The sequence below is a fragment of the Pipistrellus kuhlii genome, unplaced genomic scaffold (assembly GCF_014108245.1).
Source record: "Pipistrellus kuhlii isolate mPipKuh1 unplaced genomic scaffold, mPipKuh1.p scaffold_m20_p_9, whole genome shotgun sequence".
NCBI lineage: Eukaryota > Metazoa > Chordata > Mammalia > Chiroptera > Vespertilionidae > Pipistrellus > Pipistrellus kuhlii.
Window position 1 is genome coordinate 1,493,071 of NW_023425595.1, and position 21,789 is coordinate 1,514,859.

The following is a 21,789-nucleotide window of genomic DNA, read 5'->3' on the forward strand; positions in this document are numbered from 1 at the left end:
TACTTTGCCACACTATTCCATTTCAATCCCAGAAGAACTTGGACATTCATTTTGGTGGATAAAGACAGAGAGGCTCAGGTTAAGTGACTTGCCTAAGGGCCCACAACTTGTAAGTAGCAAAGGATTAAAACAGTGGTTGGCAAATTGAGGCTTGAGAGCCACATGCGGCTCTTTGGCCCCTTGAGTGTGCTCTTCCACAAAATACCACGTGCGGGCGCACACGCACAGTGCAATTGAAACTTCGTGTCCCATGCACAGAAGTCGGTTTTCGGCCTGGGCGGGTCTATTTTGAAGAATTGGTTCTAACACCGAGCCACACTTAAGGGGCCAAAGAGCCATATGTGGCTCTCTAGCAAGTTTTGCTGACCACTGGATTAAAATCAAAGGTCTTCTCATTTCTGGTCCATTGCTTTTTTGACCATCTGATATAATAATCCGCACATCATTTTAGAGTCAGAGGTTGTTTAGTCAAAAATATTTATTTGGTAGACTAAGGTTCAGAAAGATTAAATGTATTTCCTAAAGTTAACAAGTTAGTGGTAGATGAATCATGATTAAAACCCCAGAGTTGCCCTAGCTGGTTTGGCTCAGTGGATAAACTGTCAGCCCACGGACTGAAGGGTCCTGGGTTCCATTGTGGTCAAGGTCATGTACTTTGGTTGCAGGCTCAAACCCTGAGGGAGGCAACCAATCAATATGTCTCTCTCACATAGATGTTTCTCTTTTTCCTCCTCCTCTCCTTCTACTCTAAAAATCAATGGAAAAATATCCGTGGGTGAGGACTAACAAAAAAAACCCAGTAGTTAATTTCTGGGTTGGTATTTTTGCCATTAAATGTTTTTATCTCTCAAACTTCTTGGATCATAAAAATACACATCTCTTAGCAGTGGTCATTTCTCAACAGTTGTATTTTAAAATTGCTTCTTTTCTTTTTTTTCCCATTTAATATGAGGGGGAAAGATTTTAAATGGTTATATTATAAAATTATTCACAAATATGTAAAACTTGTTTTTGTTTAATGTAATTTTTATGATATTTGAATAGAATTAATCACTATTAGAAAGATAAAAGAAAACAATCAGGTGTGTTATAGTGTGACCTTAAAAAGTGTTCCTCACCAAGGACTTTTTCTTTAATTAGAGGAAGTGTTCTTTCACTGGTCACTGTGCTTATGTTTGTATTTTAAATAAATAAAGAGTAGTTTTATTCATCTCTGAAATTAGAAACTAGATCCTGAGGATTATATATACATTTTCAGAAAGGTCATTAAAGATTACAAAACATCATCATCTAGCCCTGTCCCAGTGACTTATTTGGCTGCAGCATTATCCTGTACACTTAAAGACTGCAGGTCCGATCCCCAGTTGGGGCCGTAAAGGAGGCATCTGATCGATGTTTCTCTCTCATATTGATGTTTCTCCCTCTCCCTTCCTCTCTCTAAAAAAATCAATAAAAACACGTCTTCAGATAAGGATTATAAAAAGGAAGAAAATAACAAAGAAAGAAAAAGAAATAATCTAATATCCTAAAATATTTAATACAACACCAAAAGTAATTAAACCTATATTCTGAAGGTGCTTTTCTTAAAAGACCTTAACGTTTCAGAGGGGTGAAGAAAAAGTTTTGGGTAGGAATCCTTGTTATGCTTTTACTCTCTCCTTTTTAAAAATAACTATGTTGACTCTTGTGTTTTTAAAACTGGATTTCGATCATTTTTCTTCCCCTTTTTTTTAAGTTAACTAATTATTTTAATCCTCACCTGAGGACATTCGTTTTTTATTGATTGATTGGGTGGTGAAGGGAGAGAGAAAGAGAAACATTGATGGATTGCCTCTTGCACATGCTCTAATTGGGGATTGAACCCACAACCCTCTGGTATACAGGATGACACTCCAAACAAGAAAGGGCCTTTTCCCTACTTTTTCTTTTGCCCCAAACTACAGTGAATTAAGTATATCATACTCAGTATTTTAGAAAATTTTAAATCCTCTATAATAAAAGCCCAATATGCTAAGCAACTGGTCAATTGGCCATTCAACCAATCAAAGCATGATATGCTAAGGCCGCTCAACTGCTCTGATGTGCACTGACCACCAGGAGGCAGACGCTCCAACTGGTAGGTTTGCTTGCTACTGGGGTCCAGCAGATTGGGATTGAGCAAGACCAGCCAGACATGCCCAGAGCCCTCCCACAGTCCCTTCCTCAGCTGGCCAACCTTCCACATCCCATCCCAGCCCTGATCATGCACCAGTGGGTCCATCACATGACCTGTGCTCTCTCGAATCCAGGACCCCTCGGGGGATGAAGAGAGTCAGTTTCCGCCTGATCCTGCAGGCCGGGCTGAGGGGCCCCACTGATGCAGGGTCGCTAACGTTAAATAAATTTCCAATAATTATACCAGTATTGGTCAGATGGTAAATGAGGTCTGGAGAAATCAGATAGCTTGCCTACTTGTCAAATCACTGCTATCAATTCTGGTGACAGAAAAGGGTAAAACCTAGGACTTTTAATCCTTTCATACTAGGCTCATGCTTTTTTCTTACTTAGCTATTTATTTTTCAAGTTAGTTTTTGTTCAGAAAACTTTGTGTCCTAATTTCCAAAAGCTTTACTTTATATAAGCCAGTTAATTTAATTAATAAATCATCGATATATTAATGATTTGATAAAAGTTGGATTTTAACAAGTTTTTGTCTTGATAGTTTATCCTGTTACAATAAATTTTTATCTTGTTTTAGATGAGCTACTTTTGCCTCATATGAAAAAAATAGATAGCATGCTGAATGATAACCGAAGGAGACTTCTTTTGAATCTTCATTTGGATCAATCATTCAAGGTATTTTCTTCAGATGATTTATTAGCAAACTCAGTGTGAATCGTAGTCTTCAATACAATAGGAAGGAAATTTATAACATTCATTTTCCATTTTATAAAATTTCCATACCCAATAAAATTTTGATTTTTATTCATTGAGTCTTTAGCTTGTCTTTATTATTAAGCATATACTTTTTTAAAAAGTCTTTATTGTTGAAAATATTACATATGTCTCCTTTCCACCCTCCCCCTTGACCTATCCCAGCCTTCTCCCACCCTCAATACAGACCCTCATCCCCTATTGTGTGTGTCCATTGGTTATGGTTACATGCATGCATAGAAACCCTTTGGTTGATCTCTTACCCCTTGCCACCCTCCCCTACCTTCGTTCTGAGGTTTGACGGTCTGTTTGGTCTTTCTATATCTCTGGATCTATTTTTGTTCATCAGTTTATGTTACTCATTATATTCCTATTAAAAACATAATGTTAATTGTTTGCTTTTCTTTGCTTAAATTAATTTTTTTAGGCTTATATATTTATCTAGCATTCCTTTTATAAAATAACTCCCAAATGTTTTAAAAATACTTCTTTTAAACTGTCACTGTATACCAATCCTTTTTACTTTTAAACTTTTTCATATTTTTCAGATTTCATCTATAGTTAAAATTGACATTTTCTTAGCATGGTCATTAAAATTCCCTTTACTTGTCTTATATAGCCAATATCTGAGGAAAATTAATCCTCACATAATGATAGGAGATATATCTATTATATATTAAAAACAAACAAACAAACAAAAACTCCAGTTCTTATTCAGAGTATAACATATAACATCTAAAAGTGTTTGAGTCAATCTTCAGATAATTTTTTTTGCATATTTGTGTAGCTTTGCTTTTTTTTTTAGTTTATTTTTTATATAAGTTTCACAGCAAAATTGAGTTTCCATATGCCCCCACCACGCACATATAAACAACCTCCTCAGTTATTAACATCTCCTACCAGAATTATACATTTCTTATTATTAATGAATCTGCCTTGACATATCATTATAACTCAAACTCCATAGCTGACATTATGATGTTGCACATTTTACGGGTTTAGATGTGTATCCACTATTATAGTTTCATATAGAGTAGTTTCACTGCCCTAAAAATCCTCTGTGCTCTGTCAAGTTATCTCCACACCCCATCTGGCAACCACTGATATTTGTACTATCTCTTTTTACCTTTTCCAGAATGTCAGACTGTTGAAGCCATATAGTACATAGCCTTTTAAGTTTGGCTTCTTTCACTTAGTAATATGCATTTAAGGTATTCCCATGTCTTTTCATAACTTAATAGTTCATTTCTTTTTAGCACTGAATAATATTCCATAGTCTGAATGTATCAGTTTGTTCATCTCCTGAATGATATAATTGGTTGCTTCCTAATTCTGGCAATTATCAATAAAGCTACTAAATATATCTATGTGCTGATTTTTGTGTGGACTTAAATTTTCCATTTCTTTGGGTAATTTGTATAGTTTTTCACATCATTGTTTTATCTGATCTCCACATAAAAGTGAAAATTGATTTTATTTTAACTATGTAAAAATTAAGGCTTTGACTGAGTTGGACTGAAAGGTCCCAGGTTCTATTCCGGTCAAGGGCATGAACCTTGGTTGTGGGCACATCCCCAGTGGGTAGTGTGCGGGAGGCAGCTGGTCTATGTTTCTCTCTCATCGATGTTTCTAGCTCTCTATCTCTCTCCCTTCCTCTCTGAAAAAAAAAATCAATAAAATATGTATTTTTAAAAAAGTTTATTGACATTAAACTCTACCAGTAGTCCTATATTCTTCACTGACATGTACTTGTAGGGAAAAATGTCAGAAGCTGGTAAGAAGCTTATTACTAAGAATTTGGTCTACTGACTCCTAGTCAAGTATTTTCTACTTAACTGTTCTTCAAATGAAATATCCTCTGGGAAATAACATGTTTTCAGAGACAAGAGAATATCCAAAGGTGTGTGTTTTATAAAGATTTATTAAATCTTAATAGTGAATCAGCCGAATCCGGTTTAGCTCAGTGGATAGATTGTCAGCCTGAGACTGAAGAGTCCCAGGTTCGATTCCGGGCAAGGGCATGTACCTTGGTTGCAGGCACATCCCCAGTAGGGGGTGTGCAAGAGGCAGCTGATCAATGATTCTCTCTCATTGATGTTTCTAACTCTATCCCTCCCTTTTCCTCTCCGTAAAAAATCAATAAAATGTTTGGGTTTTTTTTTTTTAAATAGTGAATCAGTTTTGGCTAACCATGTTTTAAATATCAAACCAGTTTTCTAATAACTTGCATTAAAATAAATCTACCACTTGGAATTTAATAGATTTAGTAGATGTTTAAAGCTTATGTAATGCATATAAGTACAAACAGTGGACATAAAACTCTGGGGGGGAGGGTATGTATGTGAGGGAGGGGGGCAAAAATAAATCAATAAAATATATTTTAAAAAAATAAAAAAATAAAGCTTATGTAATAGTTTATGATAAACAAATGAAAAATTAGTTTTGATATTTTCACAGAAAAAAATTTTAATTTTGATAATTTTCATTTATAGCCATTTGCATTTCTAAACTACAATACACAAACAGTACTTAAATTTAGAATGATATAAAATATTACAAACAGATTATAAAATATTTTCTGTTCTTTAGACATAATTAACACTACTTCCCATGATGATCCTGGTAATTTTAGGAATCCTAAAGGCTTTTGAAGTTAATGATCTATTTTCCTCTGAATCCTGTTTACTTCCTGTCATCTTTAGTATCTTGTGCTTATTAGAAAGAGCACTTCAGTTTTCTCCTTTCATCTCCACACTGACCTAGTCATTGTTCCCAAATGTAAAATCCATTTATTTTTACTTTTATTTTTATTTTTTGTCTTTAAATTCCATTTGTTATAAAGAGTAATTCAATCCTGGGCATATTTTATAAGGAAAACACCAAAGTATATAATAGCAGAAATAATCTAAGAAAATGAAGCTAGAAATTAGTGATAGCTCACTCTGGTAGGAAATAGTAAAAATTCTATTGTGTCTATTTTTTTTTATATATTTTATTGATTTTTTTTTACAGAGAGGAAGGGAGAGAGATAGAAACATCGATGAGAGAGTGTCATCGATCAGCTGCCTCTTGCACACCCCCTACTGGGGATATGCCCGCAACCAAGGTACATGCCCTTGACTGGAATCGAACCCGGGACCCTTCAGTCCCCAAGCCGACACTCTATCCATTGAGCCAAACCGGTTTCGGCCTATTGTGTCTATTAAATGAAACCTAGTTCCCTCCTAAACTTATATATAAAAACATTAGGTTCTCTGTTTAAAAATGTGTTGTTGGGGTCACAATACCAGGTATTTGGAAATTCACATGGGGTTTAAAGAGTGGCCTTGAAGATTGTGACTGTTTATAAAACAGTTGAGTTTAGCAAATGAGAACAATCTATATATATTGTATAAAAGCCTAAGTGACCAGTAAGGCGGAACAACCCAACAACCAATACTGTGATGCGCACTGACCACCAGGGGGCGGATGCTCAATGCAGTAGCTGCTCCCTGATGGTCAGTGTGCTCCACAGCCAATCTGCAGCTGGCCAACCTCCCACAGTACCTCCCCCTGGCCCGCTGGCCCCGATCACTGGCCAGGCCTAGGGACCCAACTCATGTATGAATTTGTACCAGCCCTCTAGTTTGTAAAATAAATATAATGGGGGGAAATAAAGATAATGTGAACACTTGAACCCTTTTAGTATCAAAATATGAAACAATACTAGTAGTTCAATTTTTAAAAAATATATATTTTATTGATTTTTCACAGAGAGGAAGAGAGAGGGATAAAGAGTCAGAAACATCGATGAGAGAGAATCATGGATCAGCTGCCTCTCACACACCCCCTACCGGGATGTGCCCGCAACCAAGGTACATGCCCTTGCCCGGAATCGAACCTTTCAGTCCGCAGGCCGACGTTCTATCCACTGAGCCAAACTGGTCTCGGCTAGTAGTTCAATTTTAAAAAACTATTCAGCCAAAATCGGTTTGGCTCAGTGGTAGAGTGTCAGTCTGCGGACTGAAAGGTCCCAGGTTCGATTCCGGTCAAAGGCATGTACATTGGTTGCGGGCACATCCCCGGTAGGGGGTGTGCGAGAAGCAGCTGGTCGATGTTTCTCTCTCATCAATATTTCTAGCTCTCTATCCCTCTTTCCTCCTCTCTGAAAAAAATCAATAAAATATATTTAAAAAACAAAACAAACAAAAAAACTATTCAAACTAGTTAAATTTAGCTATAAATATTTAATTATTTTAAAATATATTTTTATTGATTTCAGAGAGGAAGGGAAAGAGAACTATTGTAGAAACATCAATGATGAGAGAGAATCATTGATCGGCTGTCTCTTGCACACCCCACACTGGGAATCGAACCCTGGCCTCCTGATTCATAGGTCGATGCTCAACCACTGAGCCCACTGCAGCCAGGCTTCAGTTGTTTGTAGCTTTTCATGTCAGGATGATTTGCCAAGTAGGTAAGGGCATAAATATGCCAGTGACTTAAATAATGGACTAAAATTGGTTCTGCCATCTGGCCACTAAATTATCGGTGATAACTATTATATCGTTGTGGTCAGAAAACTCATCAAACTCTGTTTTACACTCTTATTTCACAACTGCGTTTCCTATAGTCAAAAGAAGCAAGAGAAATGATGAAGCGAGTGGAATATTACAACACTTGTTTCTTGCCATGATCCAGGACTTGACCAAGTTTCAGAGTGTTAACAGTGGTTCAATTGGTAGAGCTTTGAAGAAACTTATAACTTAATTTTTTTTACTTTATATGGTGTAAAAATATGTATGAATTCAGTAGAAGCTATACTTCGAGTTTTGAACTTTGACTTTTTCTTGGGCTACAATATGTGGTATGATTCTCTCTTGTAATGCCGGGCAGCAGCAGGGACCCACAAGTTCCACTTAGTCTTGTGATCACAAGGTTAAACAACAATGCTCTCTCTGAAGTGTAGTTGTAAATGCATTTTCAACTTACAGTATTTTCAACTTAGCATGGGTTTATCAGAAGATAGCCCCATTATAAATCAAAAGCATTTGTATATCCCTCTTTCCCCTACATTGAAGCCAGAAAGCATTGCAAAGAACTTTCTGCCTCATTCAGGAGTTCCCACGGTGTCATGGACTATTGCTTAAAAGCATGTCATAAGGCTGACCCAGATTCAAAGGATGGGGAAATAGAATCTACATTTTTTTCATTGAGGTATAATTGCATACAACATTATATTAAGTTCATGTGTATAGCAATGATTCAATGTTTGTCTATACTGCAAAATGATCACAATAAATAGAGTAAAGATTCCCATCTTTAAAATATATATATTTTTATTGATTTCAGAGAGGAAGGGAGAGGGAGAAGAGATAGAAACATCAATGATGAGAGAGATCTATTGATCGGCTGTTTCCTGCACATCCCCCCACTGGGGATTGAGCCCACAAACCCAGCATGTGCCCTTGACCGGAATAGAACTCGGGACCCCTCAGTCCACAGGCTGATGCTCTATCCACTAAGCTGGTGGTCGGCAAACTCATTAGTCAACAGAGCCAAATATCAACAGTTCAATGATTGAAATTTCTTTTGAGAGCCACATTTTTTAAACTTCTAACACCACTTCAAAACAGACTCGCCCAGGCCGTGGTATTTTGTGGAAGAGCCACACTCAAGGGGCCAGAGAGCCACATGTGGCTCTCGAGCTTCAGTTTGCCAACCATGGCACTAATCAAAACCAGCTAGGGCAAGTTAAGATCCCATCTGAATAGGAGGAGCTGCAAAGAATTTGGCCATGTTTAACACTCCATGTATGTGTGTATTTGAATATTACATATACCACACCCAGTGTTCCCACATATAGATGTGTGTATATGTACATGTATGTAAATGTTTCTATATTTTTTAAATAAATTTGAGTAGCTATAAGTAGTGTAAATTAGTTTTCTTCTGATGTCAACTATTTTTGCTTTATTTTAAAGAATGCTTTGGAACGTTTTCCTGAACTAACAATAATTACTCGAGACTCTAAAGCAAAAAGTGGGGGATCTGCTGTTTCTAAAATCAAAATGAATGGCAAAGCTTATAATAAGAAAACTCTAAGGACTTCTAAAACAACCATTAAATCTGCACAAGTAAGTGTATATTGATTGATGTTATACCTCTTCCAGTTGTTATTATAATTCTAATTAAAACATTGAGGCAAGCAAATCTTTTACTATATTGTTGTTAAATTTGAATAATTTTCAGGTAGGAATGAGCCCCTCTGGCCTAAAGAGCAGGGATTCAGTCTTATTCTTTGTTTCTCTCATTACGGAGCACAGTATCTGGCATACAGGAAGTGCTCAAAAAATTTTCAAATAGACTAGTAAGCAAGGAAACATACCACGCTTGTATGTATATTTTATAGTTGTTTTTTTGTTTTGGATACAAATGCATGATTTACAGATAAATGAGTGTGCACACCTTTAATAATATTCAGTGTTGACCACATATCTGCAACTGTTAAAATTGATTCATTTAAGTGCTTGTAGTGTGCCAAATACAGTTCTAAATATTGAGAATACAACAATGAAAAAAGGTCAAATTTCCTGCCCCCAATTAATTTATATTGGAAATTATATATCACAATTATATTAGATATCCATGTTTTAGCTAGGCTAAAAAAGAAGTTATAGAAATATATGTTATACATGGAGGAAAACATGGGAAATATATAACATTTTATTAACCTTGTTTATCTCTGAGCCAAGGATTTTTTTTTATATGATTCTTTTACCTAATAAATCATCTTATATGTTCACGTTTTAAACTTTTCTATAATGGTTAAATATTTTGAAATAGTGTATATTTATGTTAAGGGAAAAAGTGAAGGTTTAAAAATACAATTTAAATTGTTATTTTTAATAAGCCTCTTATTAATAACAGCTTATTAATATGAGCTAATACTTAGCCATACAAGTCACTTTTAATATTTCCTTTGAAACTTTTGGTCTAATATTTTTGTAAAAGTATTCTAAGCTCAGATGCTCCATGAAATAAATATAACTCTAAACTATTTTCTTGTTACAGGAGTTTGCTGTTGATCCAGAGAAAATACAGCTATATTCTTTGTATCATTCACTCCATCATTATAAATATCATGTTTATCTGATATGTAAAAATGAGGTAATTATTTTTTCATTTAAAAAAGAAATGTATGTTTTTCTAAGCTTTAAGGAGACTGTAGCTATAGTATTTTTAATGTGTTAAAGAGAATTGTTTAAAAATGTATGTCTCTATATTCTCCTGTAAATAATGACTAGAAGATTGCTCCTAGCCTCCCTGATAAGTGTTGTGCTCAGATTAATCTGAGACTCACGGCTTCTCAAAGGAGCTATAAATGGTAATGTTTTAGGTTGTGGATGCTTGATTTACATTGCCCATAATAAATGGTACTTTATTATATTTTCTTCTCTCATAATGTAAAATGATCCTGTTTTAATATACTTCAGTTACATATGATATCTCACTGTTTTCCTTATCACTAGAATGGCTCTATCCTTTTCAATTATAGAGAAATGGAGTTTTGTTCTTTGGCATTTAGAAATTATAGTTAAAATTTAATTATAGCTTTTGAGTATCATAATTTAAGTTGCTTAGAAATTATATATGACAATAGTACCACTTTGTGGATGGGATATAAGGATTAATTCCCAAAGGTTTGAAAAGTAAATGGTCCTTTCAGGTTTTTTTTTGTTTTTGTTTTTTAATTAAAAAGGGTTAAGTTTACTTACAGTTACATGTAATGTATTTCACAATGGTCTGGTTTTGAAAGATGTTCTAAATCTAACCTCTGTTTATCAAAGGAGAAAGTAAAGGTGGTCATGAAAAATATATTGACTATTTTTACAGTATCTTAAAGGAAAAATTGACCTCAAATTTTATCATTCTGCTTTTAACACAATTTAAAGGAATTTAGAAAGTTTGAATCACTTTTCCTGGCCTTCTTCCTTATTCCCGTGGAACCAAAAATGATAGGAATATATATGAAATGAAATAATTATTCTTCATGGAAGGATTTAAAAAAAAAAAAAAAAAGATCAGTACTTATAGGTGAATTAATAAATCCTCTTTTCAGGATATAGAAATAGTAAGTCCTTATGATGATCTTATAAAATGACTAGAGGCCCAGCGCACAAATTCGTTTGGCCTGGCCTCAATTGGGGCGGATTGGGGCTGGGACTGTTGGGAGGAGGAGACAGCAGGAGGTTGGCTGGCTGGCCTCCCCCAATTGGGGTCTGATCAGGGACGGGCTGCCTGTGGGGAGGGGCTATGGTCAATTGGCCCGCAGGCCCTGCCCCCAATAGGGATGGAGGGGCTGATTGGGGGTCAGCGGCCGGGGAGGGGTCATGGGAGGTTGGCAGCCAACTCCATCCCTGATTGGTGTAGGGGGATGATTGGGGACAGTTGTGGGGCTGGCTGGTGGAAGGGGCTGAAAGCTGATCAGGGTGGTGGGGACCCATCAGGGGTGGGGCCAGCCATGGGGAGAAGCTGATCAGGGATGGGGCCGGCTGGGGGAGGGGCTGCAAAAGATTGGATGACTGTTCCCATCCCCTGATGGGGCCAGTTAGCTGGCCGCAGTGGGTGTCATAGCGACTGGTCCTTCCAGTCGTTTTGGTGGTCCGGTCGCTGGCTTTTTATATATATATATAGATAAGTATAAGCTAATGTGGCAATTCTCTTTATTTTAGATCTCTTCTGTGCAGAAGAAAAATGGAGATTTAGGACAGGAAGAAATTGTTCAACTTTGTATGAAAAATGTAAAATGGGTAGAAGACCTATTTGAAAAATTTGGAGAACTTCTAAATCATGTACAGCAGAAATGCTCCTAACATTTCCAGAAATTTTTCGTCTATTTTGTAGCACTAATGAAATGGTGGAGGGAATGATCAAAGATCTAGAGCCTTGGCTAATCAAATGTCAAGCAGTGGTCTCCTGCAGGCATACCTGCTCTGGCCATAGAACTTGCTTGCATCCTGACCTCTGCTGAAGGACAGTGGTGCTGCCAAGGAAGTCAGTCCTACATCCCACCACTTTTTTTATCCTAATGAATGATTTTTCTATTTTATAACCCGTTTGGGAACTGAGTTTTATTTTCAGAAATGTTTTTTGACAAATGACGAAGCATGCACTAAATATAATTTTTCTTTATTGTTAGATAACACTTAAGTAGCTTATTTTTTTCCTGACTCTGACTAAACACCAGAATGAAAGAAAGGTGGCAGAAATCATATGTTTGTATTCATGTCTGGCCACAAAACAGAAAGTATTATACATGTGTAAACAGATCTGGTGTGCTATGACATTCTGTATGAGAATATCAATTTAAAATATAAAATTCAGAAACTGCATTCTGCTTTACAAACTCCTTTTACTCTTAACATGTTCAGGAAACTGGATGTGGAATTGGTGCAATTCTATAACTGCTTTTTGTGTCAAATTATATTATGATGAAAAAAAAACAATGACATACTATTTTCCTTATCTTGAAGAAAAGTATTTTCTTTTATACTGTTTGTTTCCTTTGGGAAAAAATTCAATTGTACATTTTTTTTCACTAATAGTTGTATTTTTCACAGGAAAATGTTATATGATTATAATTGTTTGATGTATCTGTACTACACTTTTCATTTTCAGTAAATCTTATTTAGTTATATATTGAATTTCAATTGTGAATTCTATCTTGAGGTAACCTTTTTTGTTTATACAGATTTGCTTCAGTGTTTTCCAGAATATGCATTCAGTGCTAGAAATAGTTTAGCTTTATAATGGGGTTGTGTTAGACACTGCTGTAATTTTCTGATTCATGAAAATAAATTTCTTACTAAACTAGCATTTGATTAACTGATTTGTTGAAACAAAAATTAACCACATTATACATTTACAGAATAAAATTTATAATTAGACTACATCATGCAGTGTTAAACACAGCTTACCTGACTCTTAGAACCGGAAGTGGTAGAGCTCTCCTTTTGGTGCCTTTCCAACCTTTATACATGCTATGTAGTTAGTTAATTTGTCAAGTACTTTAGCTGAGAGACGGTGAATGTATTAGGTTCAACATGACCTTGTATTTTTTGTGTTTGCCAACAGGATGCCTTATTTGTTTGAGAAAAAGATTTAATAGTGTCCTTCTAAATGCTCTCCTTTTATAGGATTCTAAAGAAGTTGTTAATCATCAGACTTTTGTTTATTTTACCACCATGTAGTGCCTTAAATCCTATCAAGAAAGCAGTGTTATTGCTCAATGCCCAAATAAGACGTGCATATGTAGCTATTGCTATCGTCTTCATTTTGAGTTAACAGACTAACTTATTAAAAACCTAAGTCAACTGGCAAAGAATTGAAGGTAACATGTGACTTGATTTGAGAATAAAACATTGTAGCATTGAGTGAAAAATGAGTATTTGAGTTAACCTTACATATTTATTTCTGATGGTTATCTTTAAAGCAATAATACTTAACAATCTTTGTTCCTGCCATTAGACAAGATACTCAATATCAAAGTTTCTCTCAAGGGTTAAATGTTTGATTTCTGAAAGTTTTATAAAAACAACACCGGTTTAGGCAGCTTATTTTAAAAATAAAAATAACCTAGATTTATTTTGATAGTTCGCAAGTGAAAGCATCATAAAATTCATTTTGTTATACAGAAAAGTAGGAAGCAGCCATATCTTTCTGTTACTGACTCTGGACAGAATTGGTTTCTTTCATTTCAAAGTATAAAGTAGGTAACTACATCTCCTAATGTAGTGTTTAAGTATACATCTTTTCTCCCCCAGCTTTCTTGCCTGAATCACTGATGATTTACATATTTTTAGAAGCTGTGTTGCATTTAAGTAACTTGAAATACATGTTTGAAATCACTAGCCACATTTTCTTCATAAGGCCCATGGAAAACAGATGTTTCTTATAGAAAATCACCCATTTTCTTTTCAACTGCAGTTATCCTCAAATTGTTTGCAGTTGTATTCATTTTAGTAAAACAAATGTTTTCAATAATATCAGAGGCCAAGTCTATAATACTGCTTGGAGGAAATCCCATTGTTTTGTACCATTTTTTTCCTCTTGTAATCCATATTACATGAGATTACATCAAACTTGGGCCTTAGGGGAAAGTTGGCCAATTATTATACTATGGGACACAGTCCTTTAAGAAGCTGAATAAAGATCTAGCTGGGTTGCATTCACATTCCTTGCCAGGGAGTTTAAGATTTATAATAGAGAAATAACTTTAGGTTGTAGATTGAGCTAAAGAGGGTAAAGCACATGTTGCCACAACCTAGGAAAACATGTTTAAGAAAGATATGATTTTTTTACCTACAGATATCTGGAAACAATTTAATATAAAAAAATCATATGTTGGTGTTTATTTATAGTGCAGATTAGTGGTTGGGGAAGTGGCCTAGAAAACAGTATGATGGAAATATCTTAAAATTTTGAATGGCTTAGAAAATGTTCAGATCACCTTCAAATTTCTGAAATTTAAAAATAAAAATTATAAATGACTCATACATTATTACTATTTTCAAAGCGTTCTTCACGTTTTTTAGTCTCACTTTCCTTTTACTATACATACTTATTTTCAATCTATGACTTTGGAGATATACCAATGTACAGCAAGGTTATTAAATCAGCTTTGGGTCCCAAAAGTTTCTTCAGCTGTACAAGTCGTTAATTTTATTGTATTTGAAGCATACAGTTTTTGTTTTAAACTATAGTTTCATCTGTTGCTCAAAAATGCTTTTTAAAAACGCCTTTTAAAGAGAAAAAAAAAATGCTTTTTGAGTGAACTATCCCAGGATAACTGCTTCTGTGTCAGTTGCATTCGACACATAAACTGCACAAATGAACAATGTACCTACTGGTAGTACATTAACTTCCATGTGCAACTTTTAGCATCTTTGTTCTCAAATGCATGTTTTTGAAGTCACCTTTTTTTTTATAAGTGGCAATAATTGAAGTTAAGGATACAAAGAAACCTGCATTTGCAATCCAGAGTTTTAAGTGGTCCATAATACAATGTATGGAAATGTGAAAAGACAATTTTGTATATTTGTTTGTTACTAACTCAGATCATTAAAATGAAAGCAATTTTTTAAACAACAAAATCAGAATGTTTTGGGGTTTGGTCTATTTTTTTAATATTTGAAAACAGGTATTGTGTTATACAGAAGCATCATCATGTTACAGATTTCTCATACAACATGTTTCATGTAGTCTTAAACAAAGTTATTAGGTACTAGTAGCCCTGCGCACAAATCTGTGCAGTAGCTCTCTGCGGGGCCTGGCCGCTCTGTGCCTGTCGCCCAGGGGCTCTCCAAGCCCAGAGGTCCATCTGTGGCCAGGTGCAGAATGCTTGCCTCATTGCCGATGCAGCAAGCATTCTGCCAGGCCACTCACCCTGCCCACTCTCAGTGGCCACCCCCATCCTCCCAGGACTGGGGGACTCAGGCAGGGCTGAGAGGACTGGGCGCCACCATCTTTGTGACAGGTTAATTTGAATATTACCCTTTTATTAGATAGGATAGGTGGTATATGATCCACCCATGATTTTCTAAAATTAAGTTGATATTTATTAATTATATATATCTCAGCTAACAATATCATAAAATAACTGAATTTGTGTTATGGTAGAACTCCTTTAGCCCTTTTCTATCTATAAAGGCGTATGAATCCATTAATTCACCAAATTTTTAATTTGAAAATAAAGCAAAGCTAACAGTAACTGCTGCCCTCACAATATTTCTTTATCTCTATTAAAAGGTAAAAAAAGAAATGTATCCTAACTGATCCTTTAATTTTCAGAATAAAATTCTGCCTTAACCTTCAAATAATATTTTAAAATATAAGTATTTCAAGCAAAAATACTGTCAACATTTTTGCTATGTTTTAGTTTTGGTTATATAAGAACTTATTCTCTGATTTATTTTACACAGTTCAAAACTAAAACTTTAATGTAATCAATGATCTCTATCAAAAAGTATTTCAAAATTCTGTAACATATCTCCATTTGGTTGCTGACATTGCTGTTCATTTTAGTATTTTCCACAGAATATTTTAGAATACAGCCACTATTCAAAACTATATATTCACATACAAAACTGAATGGTAGAAATTAATACTACACTGCTTTGTTAATGTAGTTCTCTTTTTAAAAGAAATTTTTATTGACTTCAGAGAGTAAGGGAGAGGGAGAGAGAGAAACATCATTGATTTTGGCTTCCTCCTGCACGACCCCTCCTGGGAATCGAGCGAATCTGGGCATGTGCCCCTGACCAGAATCAAACCCTGGACTCTTCAGTTCACAGGCCGACGCTCTATCCACTGAACCAAACTGGCTAGAGTTTATATTCTTTTTTTATTTTATTTTATTGACTTTTTACAGAGAGAAAGGGAGAGGGATAGAGAGCTGGAGACATCGATGAGATACATCAACCAGCTGCTCCTGCACACCCCCTACTGGGAATGTGCCCGAAACCAATGTACATGCCCTTGACCAAAATCGAACCTGGGACCGACCCTTCAGTCCACAAGCTGACGCTCTATCCACTGAGCCAAACCGGTTTTGGCTTATATTCATTTTGTTAGTATTTTAAAAAACACTTTGTAGTCAGCCTAGTGTGGCTCAGTGTTTAAGGATCCACCCATGAACCAGGAGGTCCAGGTTCAATTCCCTGCCAGGGCACATGCCCAAGTTGAGGGCTTGATTCCCCAGAAGGGAGCATGAAGGAGGCAGCCAATCAATGGTTCCCATCATTGTTTCTATCCCTCCCTTTCCTTGCTCTGAAATCAATAAAAACATTTTTTTTTTAAATTGTACCTCAATGAAAATCAGTTATTTAACCTGACTCTCTCAGGAAAGATTTGAAAGGGAATACTGCTATTCTTTGTTTTCCATGTGGAAATGTTTTTTTTGTTTTGTTTTTTTAAATATATTTTTTATTGGTTTTTTACAGAGAGTAAGAGAGAGGGATAGAGAGCTAGAAACATCCATGAGAGAGAATCATCGATCAGCTGCCTCTTGTACACTCCGCACTGGGGATGTGTCCGCAACCAAGGCCCTCAACCGGAATCGAACCCAGGACCTCTCAGTCCACAGGCCGACGCTCTATCCACTGAGCCAAACTGGTTTCGGCTCCATGTGGAAATGTTTTTATTAGCAGGAAATAAATAATAAAACTACTGATAATTTTTGTTCTTAAAGTCAAAGAAAAATGAACTTGTAAAAAAAGTTACAAACCATTCTCTACTAGGTCTTTGACATCAGCCTAATACACACTTTCAGTTCCCAGTATAGGGATAAATCGCAAGATTACGTATTTATGGATTTGTCCTTTTCTGTAGTGTGGCTTTAAATAAACTCCTAGCTTTTAGAGATACCATGTTTAAATGAAAATTAAAAAGGACATTCCAAAGTGGAATAGAAACTAGGTTATTGATAATTTTAGTTTATGTATATACCTGTTCTTCAGTTAAAATGAATAATTTAGAACTGACTGGTTTCAAATAAAAGGAAGATACAATTACCTGTTAGTCTATTGTTAGACCTTATCTATTTTGTGATGTTAATCGGGAGTCAAGAAGTTACTTTGCACAAATAACTTAAATTTTACATATAATTTACTTGTGATACATGGAGAGTTTACTGTTTATACCCAAACTAAATATAGATGTTCTTTTTTTTAATATATATATTTTATTGATTTTTCACAGAGAGAGGAAAGGAGAGGGTTAGAGAGTTAGGAACATCAATGAGAGAGACACCGATTCAACTGCCTCCTGCACACCTCCCACCGGGGATATGCCCAAAACCAAGGTACATGCCCTTGACCGGAATCGAACCTGGGATCTTTCAGTCTGCAGACTGACACTCTACCACTGAGCCAAACCAGTTAGTGCAATATAGGTGTTCTTTTAATTTAGTTCCTTAAAGTATTTTGAATAAGTCAACAATGAAAATCAGTTAAAACATAGAATAGGAAATAATGGACGTAATATAAATTTTTTCTTAAATTGTAGCCAAAATTAATTTTTTTCCTGTCCTTCCCTCCTTCACAACCTTCCCATGGCTTTTTTTTTTTTTATTGCCTTTAACCCAAACTCTATCACAATTTACAAATCCCTTAAGCACCGTCCTCTTTACTGCCCTCCCTATGTGGCCCAGGCTTAATAAACTTTAAGTTCCTTAAATGTGTATGTTTTTTCTTGCCACCAGTCCTTCCTGCTCCCTCAACTGAATTATTCTTCCTCCATCTCTTAATTCTTCAGATTTCACTTTAACATCACTTCCGTTAGCCAGATTAGATTTTAACCCTCTGGACTAGATTAGATGAGCATTCATCACACTGTGTGGTTGTTTGATTGGTGCTCTCTCCTGCTCCATCCTAGCAGCCTTTGATGGTAGGACCCATGTGTGTTTTGCTCACTATTGCATTCCCAGTGTCTAGTGCAGTATCTGGTTTCATTAAATATTTGATGAATAACAATATATGAATAGAAAGTTACAGGAAGCATTAATAAGGTAAAAACAGTTAAGTATTCACTGGGATTTTGCAATAAGAGCATTAATGACCTTAGTGAGCAATAATAATTGCAACATCAGGAGAAAATGTCAATAATACAAGAATGTTGGTATTTTATGAAAAAGTGAAATGTAGTAGCCATCATATTTTACATTTTGTCCTCAAGAGGAGAGTGCCCAGGGACCAGGATTTCACATTCCTGTCTTTTGGATTTTCAGACTCTTCAGATAGAATAATTAGGAGAAAAAGTCCTGGTAAAAGTAAATGAAAGTTTCTGGTAGATGCACTCCCTGTGAGCAACATTCTTGGGGGAAGAGTTAATTTACTTGGGGAAGTCAGGGAAGGCTTCATGAAAGCAGTAATGATGAAACCGATCTTCAGGTTGTAAGGACTTAAACAGCTGGTTAAGAAAGACCACCTAATAGTTTGTATTCAGGAGAATGTTTTCTGCTTCAGTTGCCACTGAACTAGTTCTACTCTCGGCATGTCATGTGATAATCGTTAGTCTGATTGTCTTTCTCTACCTCAAAATTAGGCAAGTCTTCAGCTATTAATGTTCTTGGTAGACAGGAATGTTGGGAGAAATGCAAAGTGGTTCAGTTTGGCAGCACCAAAAGAGGTACAGCAAAATAGTAAAAATGGGCCGAAACCGGTTTTGCTCAGTGGATAGAGCATTGGCCTGCGGACTGAAAGGTCCCAGGTTCAATTCCCGTCAAGGGCATGTACCTTGGTTGTGGGCATATCCCCAGTAGGGGGTGTGCATGAGGCAGCTGATTGATGTTTCTCATCGATGTTTCTAGCTCTCTATCCCTCTCTCTTCCTCTCTGTAAAAAATCAATGAAATATATTTTTTTAAAATAGTAAAAATGGAAAGGCCTTACCACATTATTTTACTGTCTTTTACTAATTTGGGAGATTCTCAAAATCATTAAGCAGCTAATTTTACACATGTACAAACTCATCAGTATTTGTTCATCTTGTGACACTAGTATAAGATTAATTAGAAACATGTTTGATATCAACAGTTAATTATGGAGTACTTAAGGTCTGTATTCAATTAGTCCTCTATCTCCATTAACATGTCTTTTACACAATAGGCACTTAATAGGAATGTGTTGGATAGATGGGTTAATATATAAATGAGAGTTTATTTGGAATCAGTTTTGTGTTTTGAGGGTGGCCTCAGAGTAGTTTAAAATGGCAAACTATCTCTTAAACTTTTTTTCTTTTTTTGTTAATCCTCACCAGAGGATATTTTTCCATTGATTTCTAATTATCTTTTTTTTTTTTTTTTTTTTTTAAGAAAGAGAGTGTGAAGGGGAAGGGGAAAGATAGAGAAAGAAATATCGATGTGAGAGAGACACATTGATTAGTTGCCTCCTGCCCGCACCCCAACCAGGGCTGGGGATTGAGCCTGCATTCGAGGTATGTGCCCTTGACCAGAATGGAACCAGAGACCCTTCAGTCCTTGAGCCGATGCTCTATACTGAGCCAAACCAGCTGGGAACTGTATCTTTAAAAGAAAATATCTCATCTTTTGCATATCACTCTTTGTTCTCACTGTGCTTCTCCACAGGCCAGAGTCTACTCTCTTATCACATTTAATTTCCATTTATTCTATGGAAGTGAATGGGCTATCATCAGAGAGCAGGTGTCTCTCATACTACCCATCTTTTGCATATCACTCTTTGTTCTCACTGTGCTTCTCCACAGGCCAGAGTCTATTCTCTTATCACATTTAATTTCCATTTATTCTATGGAAGCGAATGGGCTATCATCCGAGAGCAGGTGTCCTTAAGCAGTGAAGCAAGAGAATTCAAAACACTAGCAACAGCCTAACAAAAAGAACCTGGCTTCAGAATGAATTAGAACCTGGCTTCAGATGCATTTTTAAAATTAGCTTTGTTTACATATACTCTATCAATGACTTAAAAACTGTAAATGGGCCAATCAGTATAAAGTCTTTTAAATGCCAGTCCTCCATCAAGTTTATTATAAGATAATGTTATTTGACTTAACGTGAAGTCAGGATGTTAGGGCTTTTCACAGCCAATGCTAATGCAAATGCATTAACTTTATCATAGGAGTTTGCAAACAATCCACTATCAAAAAGATTATTCATTAAAGCACTTTTCACAAAGCACTGCAAAGCCAAAATCTGCTTGTTTTGATCAGTATGCCCATACTACTCAAGAACAAACAGCCATTCAATGAGAAAGATGAAAAATCATCACTGTAACTGGTCCTTGAGCACCACTATATTAGCTGTTTTAACAAAATGGAATAGACTGGATGGCTTAAACAACAACCAAAAATATTTTCTCACAGATCTAAAGATCTTGATCTAGAGATTTCCTAGATTAAGATTCCTGGCTTATAGACAGGCTGCTTTCTTGCTGTGTCCTCAAATGGCAATGATAGCAAGCTCTGTAGTGACTCTCCCCACACTAATGACCTTATTTAACCCTAATTACCTCTCAGTTTCCACCTCCAAATACCACCACGTTGAGGGTTAGGATTTCAAAAATTAATTTGGTAGGAAAAAAATATTCAGTGCATAACCACTGAGGTGTCAACTATGGCATTGAAAAACTGAAGGCTAGCCCTGAACATAGTCATCATGGATTGGCTTATAATGATCTCTGGTCTTTCAAGAGGCAAGAACAGCCCTAACCGGTTTGCCTCAGTGGATAGAGCGTCAGCCTGCGGACTGAGGGGTCCCAGGTTCGATTCCAGTCAAGGGCATGTGCCTTGGTTGTGGGTACATCCCCATTGGGAGTTGTGCAAGAGGCAGCTGACTGATGTTTCTAACTCTCTATCCCTCTATTCCTCTCTGTAAAAAATCAATAAAAATATATTTACAAAAAAAGCAACTAATGAATGCATAAATACAGTAAGAACAATAAATTGAGGTCTCTCTCAAGCCAATAAATAAAATAATTAAAATTTAAAAATAATAAATGCCACAAAAGGCAAAATATAAGAGCTGCCATAAATAGTTTTTTAAATTATTTCAATTGGAAAAAATATATAAATTTTATAATGAAATGGTTAAGTGAATGCTGATATATTTATACTGTCAGAGTATGTAGACTATACAATGTTTATGATGGGTTTATAATATGTTCAAGAATTAAGTAAAATATGCAAATGCAAAATTTTACATACACTAGGATCTCAGATAAAATATCTGTATTGTTTTTAAAAAATGTTTAGTGCTGGTGAGGATGCGGAGAAAAAGGAACCCTTGTGCACTGCTAGTAGGAATGCAAACTTGTGCAGCCACTATGGAAAACAGTATGAAATTTCCTGAAAAGAAAATTAAAAA

The 21,789-nt window shown here is 35.7% G+C and overlaps 1 protein-coding gene across 13 annotated transcripts in view; it reads left to right on the forward strand.

Moving 5' to 3' along the window:
* Window positions 1-12,388, forward strand: part of QSER1 (glutamine and serine rich 1) — a 57,716-nt gene extending 45,328 nt beyond the window's left edge. For 12 of the 13 annotated variants that reach the window (XM_045578047.1, XM_045578046.1, XM_045578044.1 and 9 more), the window contains 4 exons: window positions 2,738-2,835; window positions 8,877-9,029; window positions 9,967-10,062; window positions 11,628-12,388. In XM_045578047.1, coding sequence (XP_045434003.1) covers window positions 2,738-2,835; window positions 8,877-9,029; window positions 9,967-10,062; window positions 11,628-11,768 — 488 coding nt within the window. In that variant the 3' untranslated portion in view covers window positions 11,769-12,388. Of the gene's footprint in view, window positions 1-2,737; window positions 2,836-8,876; window positions 9,030-9,966; window positions 10,063-11,627 lie in introns of those variants that run through there. The other variant, XM_045578052.1, reaches the window with a different exon arrangement.
* The last annotated feature ends 9,401 nt before the right edge of the window (window positions 12,389-21,789 follow it).